This window comes from Mixophyes fleayi, chromosome 8, assembly GCF_038048845.1.
Source record: "Mixophyes fleayi isolate aMixFle1 chromosome 8, aMixFle1.hap1, whole genome shotgun sequence".
Lineage (NCBI taxonomy): Eukaryota > Metazoa > Chordata > Amphibia > Anura > Limnodynastidae > Mixophyes > Mixophyes fleayi.
Window position 1 is genome coordinate 137,859,163 of NC_134409.1, and position 17,118 is coordinate 137,876,280.

Below are 17,118 nucleotides of genomic sequence, written 5' to 3' on the forward strand. Positions count from 1 at the left end.
GTCCAGTCACCTCAATTATACAGTGCCCCAGGCCTGGAGGGGGGTTTCCAGGCACTAGGAACTCCCCCCTCGGTTTGCCTATGCATCAGCGGAGCATTTGTAAACAGCCAATGACAAGCAGAGACCGTAGTCGTAGAGACGTCTTTTTCCCATTCTGCATCATTTTACAATTCCACACACACGACCTTACTGTACCCCTCCTGTGTTAGAACCCTCATTCCCGTGCAGGCCTGGCGTAAGTGGCAGCATCACGCAATTCTACACGGGCACATATACTGGCGCCCATTTTCCGGGGATGCGCAGAGCGATTTCACACAACATGCGCTAGGCAGACTATCCTAGGACTCACTCTGCATGAGTCCCTTCATGTTTAAATCTGAGCAATAGTTTCTTTTCTACTCAGGACACGACTATTAAATATTGCTTAACGCAGCTGGAATATTTCAGGGACATGAATCTGTACACGTATCTAACATATAATATTATATTGTAACTAGCTCTAGCAGAATATTCGTTGAGTCTGATTCATCGACGAGCCGATCTGCCAATTTTGAGCAAACTCTACGCAAAGTTAACGTGCGCATGACCAGAACCAGTCCATACGCCACTAAACCCCACAACGGTCAATTAATCTTTGTACGCAAAGGACATTTACTACAGCTTACAATTTCTGAAAGGGAACGGGAAGGGGCTTTCGCCCGTAGTCAATGTACAATAAGGGCGCGCCAAACTCGAGCGCCCGCAGCCACGCCCGATTCAAACTTTGGGCATCTCAAAGTTACTTGTTTTTCTGCCGTATCTCTTGCTCCAGCTACAGGGCTAGTCTAAGCCCTGCGTACAAGTGACGACAGTCACGTATGCATGCTATAGCATGTGTTTGCAATCAGGAGCATTAAGATTATCCTAATCAATGTATTTCATGTGGAATTTTTCTTTTCTTCCTTTAAACTGTGTTTTCATTATTAACAAGTGACAGTGACTGAACAGGTTTTTTTATTTCTGTGCGTTCTTTTACGAATGTATAACCCACATCGGTACTGGACGTATTCTACAGTGTCTTCTGTAGTAGAACAGAGCGGACCTACATCCGTATTCATCAGCGCAGCTATGCTCAGATCCACTCCTTGCTGTATTCAGGGGCACGCAGAGACGATTTACGTACCTTGCGCTCAGTTTGCATTGGTTGATGAATCAGACCCATCGTGTTTTTTAGCATGCTGTTTAAATTAGTAATTATTGTTTATCAATTATTCAGAGCTCTGCCCGATCAGTTTGCATATGATTCCAGAGGGTAGCTGATGGAAAATATTTGAGCTGTTTTTAATCATGTGAGTGGATTGATATTTTGATTTCTCAATGACTCACTTATTAATCTATAAGCATATTTTCTGATATATACAACGTTAGTGAGGTGCTCTCTTTGGCGCCCACAGATTGCGTCTCGTCCTCAGAAAACTGCTCATTAGGAAGTTCCGTCTGCAGCCTGTGATTCGGGCACCCCCCCGCCCGCTGCCCTCAGTCAGCCACTGACGACTGACACACTCATCTCTAATTACAGAAGAGACATTAACACAAGTACAGTCTGAAGGGAGGTTGAACAGATTTTGTTTTGGTTCATGATCCCCCAGTTGTTAATAAGATGATTTCCATGTTATTGTTATGTTTATTCTGCCTTCTGGTGAGGATACAACACAAAGAAATAGCGTAAGTCTGAGCAGAGCTGGATTAAGGTTCTGGGGGGGCCCGGGGCACTGAAGACAGGGGGGCCCCCTATTGTGTAATATGGTCTTCATTTTAGACAAATAAACAGGCAATGCTGTGTGCACTACTGTTAGGTGCAGGCAGCTCTGCCATCACAGCATAACAGTGTGAAGCAGGACATACCTCCCAACTGTCCTTGTAGTCAGACCTATCCTGACTAAGACAGTCACCCGCATTCTGGACTGTCCCACTATACTGAGGACAGTTGGAAGATGGTCCTGCTCTCTCCTACCTGCCCCAGTCACTTTTCACCACCTGTGGTTGCTGGTGTCTTAAGCTCAGTTGCTGCTTGTGTAGATTCTGTGATGTCTGGGCCCTATTTTGAAAAAAAAAGGTAAAACGGTACATAAACTTTAGGAGTCCTCAAACAGTCCTGTTAATAAATCAATAGCACCCCCTTTAATAATTAGCCCTCCTTCCCAAAATAAGTCCCATATTCAATTAATAGCCCCAAACCACCTCATCTTAAATTAATAGGACCCAATATTAAATTAAATTGCTCCACCATCACCCCACAAATAAAATCGCACTCATTAAATAATTAGCCCCCACCTGCACTCCACCATTAAATAGCCTACCTCCAGGGGCGGGCTGGACCGGGGGGCAGGGGGGCAGCTGTTCGAGCCGGCCGCCTCCCCCTATCCCGGATGAAATAATTGCTCAATATTACCGGGCGGCCGCATCTGATGCGGCCGCATCACGTGACAGACGATGCGCCGCGTCATAATGACACGGCCGCATCGTGTGTCACGTGATGCGGCCGCTTGTGCGCCCCCCGGGCCGAAACCTGCCAGCCCGCACCTGCCTACCTCCCACACTATATTAACAACCCCCTTCCCTTACATATATTAACATACTTCCCCCATGCACACTATATTTATATACTGGCCCCCCCACAATCACATACTATAGTTTATATACTACACACACACACACTAATATATATATACACACACACACAGTATATACACACACACTATATATATATATACACACTGCACACACACACTATATATATATATATATATACACACTGTACACACACACACACACACACACACACAATATATATACACTGCCCCCTCCACACACATACACACAATATATATTCACTGCCCCCCCCACACACATACACACAATATATATACACTGCCCCCCCCTCACACACACAATATATACACACACACACAATACATACACTGCACACACACACTAATATATATATATACACACACACACAATATATACACTGCACACACACAGTATATACACACACACTATTTATATACACACTGCACACACACAATAAATATATATATATATATATATATATATATATATATATATATATATATATACACTGTACACACACACACACACAATATATATACACTGCCCCCCCACACACATACACACAATATATATACACTGCCCCCCCCCACACACATACACACAATATATATACACTGCCCCCCCCCACACACATACACAATATATATACACTGCCCCCCCACACACATACACAATATATATACACTGCCCCCCCCACACACATACACAATATATATACACTGCCCCCCCCCCCACACATACACACAATATATATACACTGTACACACACACACACACACACACACACACAATATATATATACACTGCCCCCCCCACACACATACACACAATATATATACAATGCCCCCCCCACACACATACACACACACACACAATATATATATACACTGCCCCCCCCCCACACATACACACAATATATATACACTGTACACACACACAATATATATACACTGCCCCCCCCACACACATACACACAATATATATACACTGCCCCCCCCCACACACATACACACAATATATATACACTGCCCCCCCCCCACACACACACAATATATATACACTGCCCCCCCCCACACACACACAATATATATACACTGCCCCCCCACACACATACACACACACACACACACACACACACACAATATATATACACTGCCCCCCCCACACATACACACAATATATATACACTGTACACACACACACACAATATATATACACTGCCCCCCCCCCACACACATACACACAATATATATATACACTGCCCCCCCACACACACATACACACAATATATATACACTGCCCCCCCCCACACACATACACACACAATATATATACACTGCCCCCCCCCCACACATACACACAATATATATACACTGCCCCCCCCCCCCACACACATACACACAATATATATACACTGCCCCCCCCCACACATACACACAATATATATACACTGCCCCCCCACACACACATACACACAATATATATACACTGCCCCCCCCCCCACACATACACACAATATATAACACTGCCCCCCCCACACACATACACACAATATATATACACTGCCCCCCACACACACATACACACAATATATATACACTGCCCCCCCCACACACATACACACAATATATATATACACTGCCCCCCCACACACACATACACACAATATATATACACTGCCCCCCCCCACACACATACACACAATATATATACACTGCCCCCCCCCCACACACATACACACAATATATATACACTGCCCCCCCCCACACATACACACAATATATATACACTGCCCCCCCACACACACATACACACAATATATATACACTGCCCCCCCCCCACACACATACACACAATATATATACACTGCCCCCCCCCCACACACATACACACAATATATATACACTGCCCCCCCACACACACATACACACAATATATATACACTGCCCCCCCCACACACATACACACAATATATATACACTGCCCCCCCACACACACATACACAATATATATACACTGCCCCCCCCACACACATACACACAATATATATACACTGCCCCCCCACACACATACACACAATATATATACACTGCCCCCCCACACACATACACACAATATATATACACTGCCCCCCCACACACACATACACACAATATATATACACTGCCCCCCCCCCACACACATACACACAATATATATACACTGCCCCACACACACACACATACACACAATATATATACACTGCCCCACACACACACATACAATACACACACAACACCTTACCTTATGTCTGACAGGCAGAGCAGCTCTTCTCTGCTCCTCCTCACACTGTCATCTACACAGCAGCTACGGAAGCCCTGAACACTCAAAAAAAAAAGCAAACGCTTTACTTGTGCTGATAGTGCCAACAGAGCACTTACACTCGTAACCATGTGCTGCCGACATTTGGGGGCAGCAACACACCTGGTCCGGGGGACCCGGGGCACTTGCCCCCTGTGTCCCCCCTTAATCCAGCCCTGAGTCTGAGTACACACCACAGGCTTATCACCCGATTGTGGCCAATCACACGATGAACGACCGTTTGGCCCGATATCACATTAGTGTGTACGGTACAACGAAGAACGATTATCGTTCTAAAGCTCATTGTATCGTTTCATTTGATTTTACAACCGGACTATGGGGTATATTTACTAAACTGCGGGTTTGAAAATGTTGGAGATGTTGCCTATAGCAACCAGTCAGATTCTAGCTGTCATTTTGTAGCGTGCACTAAATAAATGACATCTAGAATCTGATTGGTTGCTATAGGCAACATCTGCACTTTTTCAAACCCACGGTTTAGTAAATCTAGCCCTAAAAATCACTATCAACGATGGAACGATGCAGTCCCAATCCTGCAGTGTGTACGCACTCAGGAACAGCAGTGTCCATAGATCTCTATGTAGTGTGCAGAGTCACGATCTTTTCAGCCGATGGTTATGACAGATGAAGAGCAGATCTGACGGTGAATCGTATAAAATATGTATAGTGTGTACACAGGAATCGGCTGCTGATCTGGACCTTCAGTCGCTGATAAAATCGTTAACGATATCGCATCGGGAACAATTCTCTGTAGTGTGTACCCAGCCATAAACTATCTGTGTGATTGCTGGAGAATTCGGCCAACCTGTATCAAGGGAATTTGAAAAGATCAGTCTGTTCTCTCTCATTCCCACCCGCTTTCCCTATTCACTACACAATTTCACCTTACAAGCATAACTACAGCTTTGAAATGGGGTTGTCCCTTTATGACCTTATCCTCGTGTACAATTAGGGGTCTCCCTCTCCCCAGAACCCCCCCCCCCTCCTCCTCGTTACTTAAGTCGTCATTATTAAGGGGGTTGTCAGAAAGTGCACAACCCCTTTAAAATGGTTAAAATGTTAACCCTTAGTGCTGCAGAGAGATTGATACATTTCAATATTTCTTTTCAACCATAAGTTTGCAGAGGATTGAATAACAATGATTTGCAAGAAAATATCATCTGACGGGCAGGAGATGAAATAAAGGATGTTTGGACATCTCGTATGATGACAGTCGTGTATTCCTAAGGACCCCATGTGACAGACAAGGATAACAATATTATCTGCAAGAGAGGGCACCAGCGATGTCTGCCAACAAATTATTACCGAACACGACAGCAATTTGCTTTGTAGCAGTGGATGGAAAATCTTGCACGTATCCTACAGACAGGTCTGCTACCTTTCCCGTGTAATATTCAGATTAAAGAGAAATATTCATCAAAGAGCATTATCTCCAGTGAGATAAACAAAGGGCTTATTTCACACCGTGCGATAACTCAGACACGTTGGTTAATTAAGCCCCGAAGGAATCTGTAATAACATATGTTAAATATGTCACGTGGTATATATATATATATATATATATATATATATTTATCTTTTTTTGAATCTCTGGTATTTATAAGTAGCAAACACAGAAAAAAAAAGAGACATATTGGACTCATTGTAGATATGTACCAGATAGAAGCAACGTTAAGCTCTTCTGCCGATGTGGAACTACTAATACCAGCATGACCGGCATTGCGGGAAAAAAAAGTGCTTTCTAACTGACTACAATGTGGCAATTTTTCAACGTATGAAAATACCAATATGGGAGCATGTTTTTTAGCTTTTTCTGCCTGTCGGGGCATAAGGGGCAGGTTAAATCAATATACATAAAATATTGATAACATGAAGTTCAATACTGTGTAGTATGAGCAGGAGATGACATTATGATGTTGAGTATTTGTGGCCATTCCTGGATAAGCCTGGTCGCCAAGATGGCGTATGTTCCTTGTCGCTATTGGCTAAGAACAAGGCTCAACTAAAGATCCGCAATAAGAAATCTCGTTTTACTGACCGAGGGCTGTAAATGGGAATGACAAATCCAGCACAAGTACACCAATGCATTACATAACATGAAGTTTGTATAGTTGAATCATGACTTAAGCCCAGTGGTTCCCAAACTTTTGCAGTTTGCGGCACCCTTAGAGTCTCCAAATTTTTTCAAGGCACCCCTCCAAAATAATTACTGAACAGTCCTGTTTTAGAGGTAGTTGGGTCAAAAAGTTGTAATAAGTATTTAGGTCACGACAGAAATACTTATTTAGTTGTATGCAAAAATGCCCTCTGCAACCAGGCACACTGCCCTCTCTCATGTTGCCCCCTCTGTTACGCTGGCCCCCTCCTCTGCCCTCTGTCACGCTGGCCCCCTCCTCTGCCCTCTGTCACGCTGGCCCCTCCTCTGCCATCTCTCACGCTGTCCCCTCCTCTGCCCTCTCTCCCCCTCCTCTGTCCTCCTCTTCTGCCATATGTCCCCCTCCTCTGCCCTCTGTCCCCCTCCTCTGCTCTCTGCCCCCCTCCTCTGCCCTCTGTACCCCTCCTCTGCCCTCTGTCCCCCTCCTCCTCTGCCACCTGTCCTCCTCCTCTGCTCTCTGTCCCCCTCCTCTGCCCTCCTACTCTGCCCTCTGTCCCCCTCCTCTGTCCTCCTGGTCTGCCCTCTGTCCCCCTCCTCTGCTCTCTGTCCTCCTGGTCTGCCATCTGTCCTCCTCCTCTGCTCTCTGTCCTCCTCCTCTGCTCTCTGTCCTCCTGGTCTGCCATCTGTCCTCCTCCTCTGCTCTCTGTCCTCCTCCTCTGCCCTCTGTCCCCCTCCTCTGCCCTCTGTCCTTCTCATTTGCAATCTGTCCTCCTCCTCTGCTCTCTGTCCTCCTGGTCTGCCATCTGTCCTCCTCCTCTGCTCTCTGTCCTCCTGGTCTGCCCTCTGTCCCCCTCCTCCTCTGCCCTCCTCCTTTGCCATCTGTCCTCCTCCTCCTCTGCCCTCGGTCTGCTCTCTGTCCCCCTCTTCCTCTGCCATCTGTCCTCCTGGTCTGCCCTCTGTCCCCCCTCCTCCTCTGCCATCTGTCCTCCTGGTCTGCCCTATGTCCCCCTCCTCCTCTGCCATCTGTCCTCCTGGTCTGCCCTCTGTCCCCCTCCTCCTCTGCCCTCTGTCCTCCCTCTTTGCCATCTGTCCCCCTCCTCCTCTGCCCTCCCTCTTTGCCATCTGTCCCCCTCCTCCTCTGCCCTCTGTCCTCCCTCTTTGCCATCTGTCCCCCTCCTCCTCTGCCCTCTGTCCTCCCTCTTTGCCATCTGTCCCCCTCCTCCTCTGCCCTCTGTCCTCCCTCTTTGCCATCTGTCCCCCTCCTCCTCTGCCCTCTGTCCTCCCTCTTTGCCCTCTGTCCCCCTCCTCTGTCCTCCTGGTCTGCCCTCTGTCCCCCTCCTCTGCTCTCTGTCCTCCTGGTCTGCCATCTGTCCTCCTCCTCTGCTCTCTGTCCTCCTCCTCTGCCCTCTGTCCCCCTCCTCTGCCCTCTGTCCTCCTCCTCTGCCATCTGTCCTCCTCCTCTGCTCTCTGTCCTCCTGGTCTGCCATCTGTCCTCCTCCTCTGCTCTCTGTCCTCCTGGTCTGCCATCTGTCCTCCTCCTCTGCTCTCTGTCCTCCTGGTCTGCCCTCTGTCCCCCTCCTCCTCTGCCCTCCTCCTTTGCCATCTGTCCTCCTCCTCCTCTGCCCTCGGTCTGCTCTCTGTCCCCCTCTTCCTCTGCCATCTGTCCTCCTGGTCTGCCCTCTGTCCCCCTCCTCCTCTGCCATCTGTCCTCCTGGTCTGCCCTCTGTCCCCCTCCTCTGCCCTCTGTCCTCCTTCTTTGCCATCTGTCCTCCTCTGCCCTCTGTCCCCCTCTTCCTCTGCCATCTGTCCTCCTGGTCTGCCCTCTGTCCCCCTCCTCCTCTGCCATCTGTCCTCCTGGTCTGCCCTCTGTCCCCCTCCTCTGCCCTCTGTCCTCCTTCTTTGCCATCTGTCCTCCTCTGCCCTCTGTCCCCCTCTTCCTCTGCCATCTGTCCTCCTGGTCTGCCCTCTGTCCCCCTCCTCCTCTGCCATCTGTCCTCCTGGTCTGCCCTCTGTCCCCCTCCTCTGCCCTCTGTCCTCCTTCTTTGCCATCTGTCCTCCTCTGCCCTCTGTCCCCCTCTTCCTCTGCCATCTGTCCTCCTGGTCTGCCCTCTGTCCCCCTCCTCCTCTGCCATCTGTCCTCCTGGTCTGCCCTCTGTCCCCCTCCTCCTCTGCCATCTGTCCTCCTGGTTGCCCTCTGTCCCCCTCCTCCTCTGCCATCTGTCCTCCTGGTCTGCCCTCTGTCCCCCTCCTCCTCTGCCATCTGTCCTCCTGGTTGCCCTCTGTCCCCCTCCTCCTCTGCCATCTGTCCTCCTCTGCCCTCTGTCCCCCTCTTCCTCTGCCATCTGTCCTCCTGGTCTGCCCTCTGTCTCCCTCCTCCTCTGCCATCTGTCCTCCTGGTCTGCCCTTTGTCCCCCTCCTCCTCTGCCATCTGTCCTCCTGGTTGCCCTCTGTCCCCCTCCTCCTCTGCCATCTGTCCTCCTGGTCTGCCCTCTGTCCCCCTCCTCCTCTGCCCTCTGTCCTCCCTCTTTGCCATCTGTCCTCCTCCTCCTCTGCCCTCGGTCTGCCCTCTGTCCCCCTCCTCCTCTGCCCTCCCTCTTTGCCATCTGTCCTCCTCCTCCTCTGCCCTCGGTCTGCCCTCTGTCCCCCTCCTCCTCTGCCCTCTGTCCTCCCTCTTTGCCATCTGTCCTCCTCCTCCTCTGCCCTCGGTCTGCCCTCTGTCCCCCTCCTCCTCTGCCCTCTGTCCTCCCTCTTTGCCATCTGTCCTCCTCCTCCTCTGCCCTCGGTCTGCCCTCTGTCCCCCTCCTCCTCTGCCCTCTGTCCTCCCTCTTTGCCATCTGTCCTCCTCCTCCTCTGCCCCACGCCTGAATGACGTCAGTGACAGCTGCGGTAGAGAGGAGGCTGCTGGGTCCCGGCGCCGTGCGGGTTGGTTAGTTTCTGTTTTCTTTCTTTTTTTTTTTGGCTGGCCCGCGGCACCCCAGTGACAGCGCCGCGGCACCCCTGGGAGCCGCGGCGCACACTTTGGGAACCGCCGACTTAAGCTATAGCAAAAATAGGGTAAACTGACCGAGAAAAACCTCATGTAATTGTAGCCAATTACTATTCTTAATGATGCAAATAGAAATGTGCGCTCCGTGCACCATAATTATTTCTGCTGTCCCACAAAATGCAAATGTCATTTATGAAATTGATGAAGGGGATGGTCCCAAAGTGAATAGAAAGAGGGTTACCAGGAATATTTACAATTGGACCTGCAGTATAATATGTTGGAGCCTAGTATTATAATACAGATATTGGACCTGCAGTATAATATGTTGGAGCCTAGTATTATAATACAGATATTGGACCTGCGGTATAATATGTTGGAGCCTAGTATTATAATACAGATATTGGACCTGCGGTATAATATGTTGGAGCCTAGTATTATAATACTGATATAGCACATTAAAGGGAACAGCACCGAGAAGCAGGTGTGCAAATCTGTCAGTCATCTGCCAGTGCTGAGATCAGGGAGGTGAGTGCTGTGCAGTGTCTGGAACAGGTGATGGTGAATTCAACAGGTATCGGTTAAGGGCTGATGATTTATTCGGGATCCTAGTGGACAATCCAAGTCGTACTTCCCTGCTGGAGGGTAGGTCAGGTGGCAGATGCAGGGGAAGGGGGGGGGGGTCTCTGTGGTCTAACCCCTGCTGTATAACACAAATAGCATCAAGCCCAGCATACATCTGGGATCAGGGAGGAGGTCTGCACTTCTGGGAGTCCGAGAAGAGTCCCACGAAATTCAGGAGCCTCCCGGACATTCCAGGAGACTAGGCAGGTATGATTCCATAGGCAAACCGAGGAGGGGGGGGGGGTTCCTAGTGCCTGGAAACCCCCCTCCAAGCCAGGGGCATTGAATAAGTGAGGTGGATGGACCCTGCTCCCGCCTCACACGGCTCTGCTTGAAAAGGGAGAGCTGCGTGCACCTAACAGTAGTGTATGCAGCATTGTCCATGTATGTTATGGGGATAGGAAGAGTTGGAGAGCAGCCAAGCACTGTCTAATATAGCCACGCCCCCATGCATGCTGGTCACACCCACTGGGGGCGTGGTGTGGAAACCCCCCTCTACAAATCCTGCGTTTGCCCCTGGATTCAATATACCTAGAAGAAGACATTATGTGGGCTGTAGCCTATTCAGCCACTAGGAGCTGATACCTCATGAATATTAGTCATGACTCATGAATATTAGTCAGGCAGTGCCTCAGTGATGTCCCTGGTTTCTAGCACATTAATAAGCAGCCATTTTGTGCACCAATTGTATAAATGTGAGAATTCATCGGTTGACTAAGAAACCGGTCAACTTGCTGAGGTACAGCGTGAATTAATAAACCATATGTCAGATTAACTATAGGCCAAGGAATAAAGTATAGAAGGTTTTCTAGTTAAAGGACATGATCTCGGCTTCTAAGCTTTGTTGAGACTTTCAGATCCACTTGTTTAAATATATATAAGAAAATAATATGAACATAAGATGAAAAATATTTATTTAAACAGACATTCAAAAAAATTCTATTTAAATAATAATAATAATTTTCCTGTGAGATATTACAATAATACATTTATCACCACTGTGCCTGTTAAGTAGGTTTACAAAACCAAAAGTCGAAAGTTGGGGAGAATTGTACAACAAAGGTTTAATGCCGGACGTTATACTGCTATTGCCGGGCGTAACCCTTGGTTGTATACAGCAAAACAAAAAAAAAAGGTTCTATCACTGTCAGTAAAACACCCACTTTTGTTGACAATAGTGCTAATTACCCTTTTACAATCTGCCACTAAGGGCTAGATTTACTAAACTGCGGGTTTGAAAAAGTGGAGATGTTGCCTATAGCAACCAATCAGATTCTAGCTGTCATTTATTTAGTACAGTCTACAAGATGACATCTAGAATCTGATTGGTTACTATAGGCAACACCTCCACTTTTTCAAACCCGCAGTTTAGTAAATCTAGCCCCCTAAGACTTTTAAACACCGTGAGATTATCAGGAACAGGTCAGGAAGTAAAGCCAGAGCCGACAAGTTTTAATTGGTCCCTGAAGTGGGACTTGAATTCTCTTAGAAGGACTGGAAGGGGGCGGTTTTAAGACCGTGAAATGTGAATGGATGTATTACCTGCAAGACACACGAACCAGCGAAACGCCAGCAGTCTCCATAGCAACCTCATCCTCACTTTGTGGGGTCGAACGTCTCTTGCCAGCCACTCAGATCTGCGGAAACTTTACACTTTTATCTGTGGGAGACAAGCAGCAAGTTTATAATTCTCTGTCTGCATCTATCTCTCTCTCTCTCTCTCTGCTCTTATCGTATCGATCTTCTTCTAGATCCCTCGCAACAATGCCCCACAATAAAGCGACTCACTGCCACATTACTGACGACGGGAACCCAGCTCTGGACCGATTACGTTAATCCAGTAAGGGACAAGAACACACGCATGCTGGAAATATTACAGACCCCCCACATATTGATGTTAGGTTAAGACATCCTCAGATCAATTGAAATGTAATACTCCATCATTTGTTAAAATCTCTGCTGGGAACAGTAGCGATTTGTATCTTTACACGAACACACCACAGTACAGGACTGGGAGATTTGCCACTGCGGGGGAGTCGGGGAATGATGTTTCTCAAACCCCAGCTCCTTAAAGGGCACCTGTCGCCTGTTCACAAAGGAGCTGGTATAGAGATAGGTGAAAATTTTAGAGGGGTGCAAAATTTGCAGCCGAAAAAACCACGATGCACCGTAAAATATACATCTTCCTTCAAGCTGCACACATATACTGTCTAGTTCTGTTTTTCCACTGCGTTTTAGAGTTAGGACTATTCCACGCCCCCTCACAACTCTAAATCAGGTTGTATATTTTATATTTTATATCCCCCCCCCCCCGCAGCACACAATGGTTTTTCCCAATGCAAATTTTGCAAATTGGGTGCTGGATTTACCGAATCACCCATGCAGGCATTTTATGGGCTGGACCAATATGAGACTGTAACCTGTGAATTCATTAGGGCACCAGGGACATGAGTGAGGTATGAGGCACTTTTTATCCCAGTTGTCAACGTTTTTAAATCATTTAATGGACCTTGGTGTACTATAATCCCAAACATGACCCTTTTGTTGAACCCAGTTTTAATATTTTTTTGTTTAGTTTTTCATTTTTAAATATTCAGGTTAATGGGAGAAGAAAACATCGCTAGGAATTTGATAAGCAAATTATCTAAGGGTGCCACTGCTGGATCTCATTTACGAAGCCCAAAATGATGGGGGCGCCACAGCGCCACGCCTCTTTAGATAAAGCTTCAAACACACAAAGTGCCACATGCGATAAAGGCCCTGATGAATTTGCAAAATGCGTCATAAAGCCACGCCCACTTCGAAATTCGTACGTCTCCCGGATATTCCAGGAGTGTTGGAATTTAAAACTTGAACCTAGTTTTGCAGATTGATGGAGTCTCTGAAAATGTGCAAAGTGGAGGCAGTAAAATCAACGCACAAGTCTCAAAAAAGAACGTTTGTGCTGTGATTTTAAACTTTTGCAGCTTTTAACTGAACCTTAGTTTGTGTAACATTCAGAACAAATATGGAGCGATACATTATCAGATTTCCATGGGGCACTGCAGATTTTAGCAGAAAGGGGCGTGGCTTTGGCTGGGATAGACCATGGTTTGGGCGTTGATCTGGTTAGCATAGACCATGGTTTGGGCGTGGCTTTGGTTGGGATAGACCATGGTTTGGGCGTGGCTTTGGTTGGGATAGACCATGGTTTGGGCGTGGCTTTGGTTAGGATAGACCATGGTTTGGGCGTGGCTTTGGTTGGGATAGACCATGGTTTGGGCGTGGCTTTGGTTGGGATAGACCATGGTTTGGGCGTGGCTTTGGTTGGGATAGACCATGGTTTGGGCGTGGCTTTGCTTATGATAGACCAGGGTTTGGGTGTAGATTTGATTGCCATAGACCATAATTTGGGCGTGGCTTTGGTTAGGATAGACCATGGTTTGGGTGTGGCTTTGGTTAGGATAGACCATGGTTTGGGTGTGGCTTTGGTTGGGATAGACCATGGTTCGGCTGTGGCTCTGGTTAGCATAGACCATAGTTTGGGCGTGGCTTTGGTTAGGTTAGACCAGGGTTTAAGCGTGGCTTGGGCTAGGATAGACCATGATTTGGCCATGGCACTGGTTAGCATAGACCATAGTTTGGGAGTGGCTTTGGTTAGGATAGACCATGGTTTGGGGCGTGGTTTTGATTGAGATAGACCATGGTTTGGGCGTGGCTTTGATTAAGGTAAACCATGGTTTGGGCATGGCTTTGGTTGGGATAGACCATGGTTTGGGGCATGGCTTTGATTAGGGTAAACCATAGTTTGGGCGTGGTTTAGTTGGATCTGGGGCATTATCTAATTTGTCCTGATTTTCTCATATCAGGAAGTATGCAGAGTCACTGTACTCTGACTATCCATGTACCCAACATACGTCATACTTGTCTACTTTTTGGAATTTCCTTCTCGGGCTAAAGGATAAGCACGGTTGTATGATGATGTGATTCATGTCATTACGGCCCCAGACCCCGCTGAGCGAGGATGGGCCGAGTCATGATGGAGCGAATCCGCCCAGTGAGGCCTAATGACCCGAATCACGTAATCAAGGACTCGTCCCTCCCTCTATACAAAAAGTAGAAGTGGGATCTGGTAGGGTGGCCTTTAGTCCGGAGAGTCCGCTGTTGAACTACAAGTCTCAGCATGCTTTGCTAGCCACAGGAAGAAAGGTTACCCATGCTTATCCTAAAGGATGCAACAAACTGGCTGTAATCCTACAAATGGCGGAATTTCACAAAGGAACAGTAATTCCAATATCACACTTCTGCCACGTTCCTGTGTGCAAGGACCGACTAAGAATGGGTAGGCCTGTGAATGATTAGGATTTTCATGTTCCAAGACTCCTGTACCCCTGTCTCCCTGCTGCGTAATTTTAATGTAGACTTTATATAGAATAACACAAACCAGAGATGTATAAACTAACCTCCTCTGAAAATCATACCGTACATGTTACATAAGTTTAGCAGGTCACCTGTGAGCAGTAGATCAGAAACACAAAGATTTATAGTGAATCCCATCACAGAGAGAAGACACAAAATACGAATCAATGTCAGATCTTTAAGGGGACTCACGGGCCAATTACTAAAACATATGATCAATGGGCCTCATTCATTCAGACACGTATTTGCCAATTTTATGCGTACACAAAAGCAGTATGCGCACACCCAGAACCAGGCAATACGTCAGTAAACCCAGCCCTGTCCGCTCTGTCTTCGAACGCAAAGGACACTTACTAACAATAAGAGAAAACAGTAAAAAAAAAAATGATTTGCTTAATGCCTGTTTTTAACTAGTCGCATTGAATACAAACACACATATATATATATATACAAGCTAACCCGTGCATGATACTCATGCATTCTAGTCAAATCAAGCTACTTAAGGTGTTAAAAAGGTTCTTGTCATCTTCATCGCCACACACACACACGCCGCTAGGCTTTTATATATATCAGATAATGCTAAGAATTTAGTAGGTCAGTGTAGTATATAACTCCGCCCAGCAGGTGGCGCTGCAGCTTGAGCACTCTGTCACCCGGTAGTTTTTTCCACACACACACACACACACACACACTAACACAGCATGTGTGTTCATGAGGTAAAATTACCTCACGAAAATGAGTTTGAGCCCTCAACTCGTAAATTTAGCCTTTACTACCCCTCCCACGGAGGGAAAGGGGGATGATGGAAGTTAACTGACTTCACTATTATAATTTTTTTGTCAAATAATGTCAGTATTCCAAATTTCAGGTCAATTGGATGAGCCCTTTCTGAGAAAATAGTTTTTTCCACACACACACACTAACACACGCCGCTAGGCTTTTATATATTATATATTAGATAATGCTAAGAATTTAGTAGGTCAGTGTATAACTCCGCCCAGCAGGTGGCGCTGCAGCTTGGTTTTTTTCCCCACACACAGACTAACACATGCCGCTAGGCTTTTATATTATAGATATATATATATTTCTGTGCATTCTTTTGCGAATTTATACTCTGCACCGTTATTAACTGCGCATGTAACAAGTGTTCTTTTTGTTATGTAGGATTAACCTTGTGTCAAAATGAAAGAGAAACATTTAATTTAGAAGGAAAAAGAAAATATTTGTATTTATTATTTTTTTGTTATAATATATGTATTATAGTAAAACAGCGAAGCCACAGTTGTCCAACTAAATATTCCCCCAAGGCTTTTTTGGTGGCCCACAATATCCCTGACAACCTGTAAGGAATCCATTGTATCCTGTCATTTTCTTTTAACAACATTTAGCCCTGGAGCACAAAGTTGTAACAAAAAATATGTGCCCTTGTTTATTTAGATTCTGAACAACCCTGGTAGAGTGAATGTGTAATTCTGAATGTGTATAAATTCATTCTGTGCCATTAAAAGCAAATTTACAACAGGACTGTGGTCTCAAAAGTATGTTATAGCCCAAAATAGATAACTATAAAAATATTACAACACTTTCATCAAATGCGAACCAGTCCGCACCAACATATGGAACGTTTCACACTAAAAATGATTTACTGTCCGCAACTCTTCTTAGTTACAGCAGATTTTCAGTCCAATTAATGATTCTCTCTTTTCCCGTAGTCTTAATGTTGCCAATAAAAGCCACAGACAGCGTCCAGCAGATTTTCACATTCCAGCAATGTCAGCCGCTTAAAGCAGTGATAACCCATGCCTGAAAAAGCCTGCGCCTATTGCTGTCATACATAGAGGTACGCCATTGTCCAAAGCTGGAGACTGGCAAATACTGCACCACATGTTTGATGCGGCCATATTTTAAAAAAACTCTCCAGACCATACTTGACAACTTTTCCTCATTGGCTTCAGGGAGATCCTGGGGGAGGTGGGCGTGTGGGGGCGGGGCTTGATAAATAACATCTTTTGGCCCCGCCCCCTACATTGATGACACAATATTT

At 46.5% G+C, this 17,118-nt stretch overlaps 1 protein-coding gene across 1 annotated transcript in view; it reads right to left on the bottom strand.

Moving 5' to 3' along the window:
• Positions 1-17,118, bottom strand: part of LOC142099850 (contactin-4-like) — an 88,479-nt gene that overhangs the window by 52,468 nt on the left and 18,893 nt on the right. The window contains exon 2 of the mRNA XM_075183761.1: positions 12,219-12,336. Within this exon, the coding sequence (XP_075039862.1) occupies positions 12,219-12,270 (52 nt within the window). The 5' untranslated portion in view covers positions 12,271-12,336. The remainder of the gene's footprint in view (positions 1-12,218; positions 12,337-17,118) is intronic.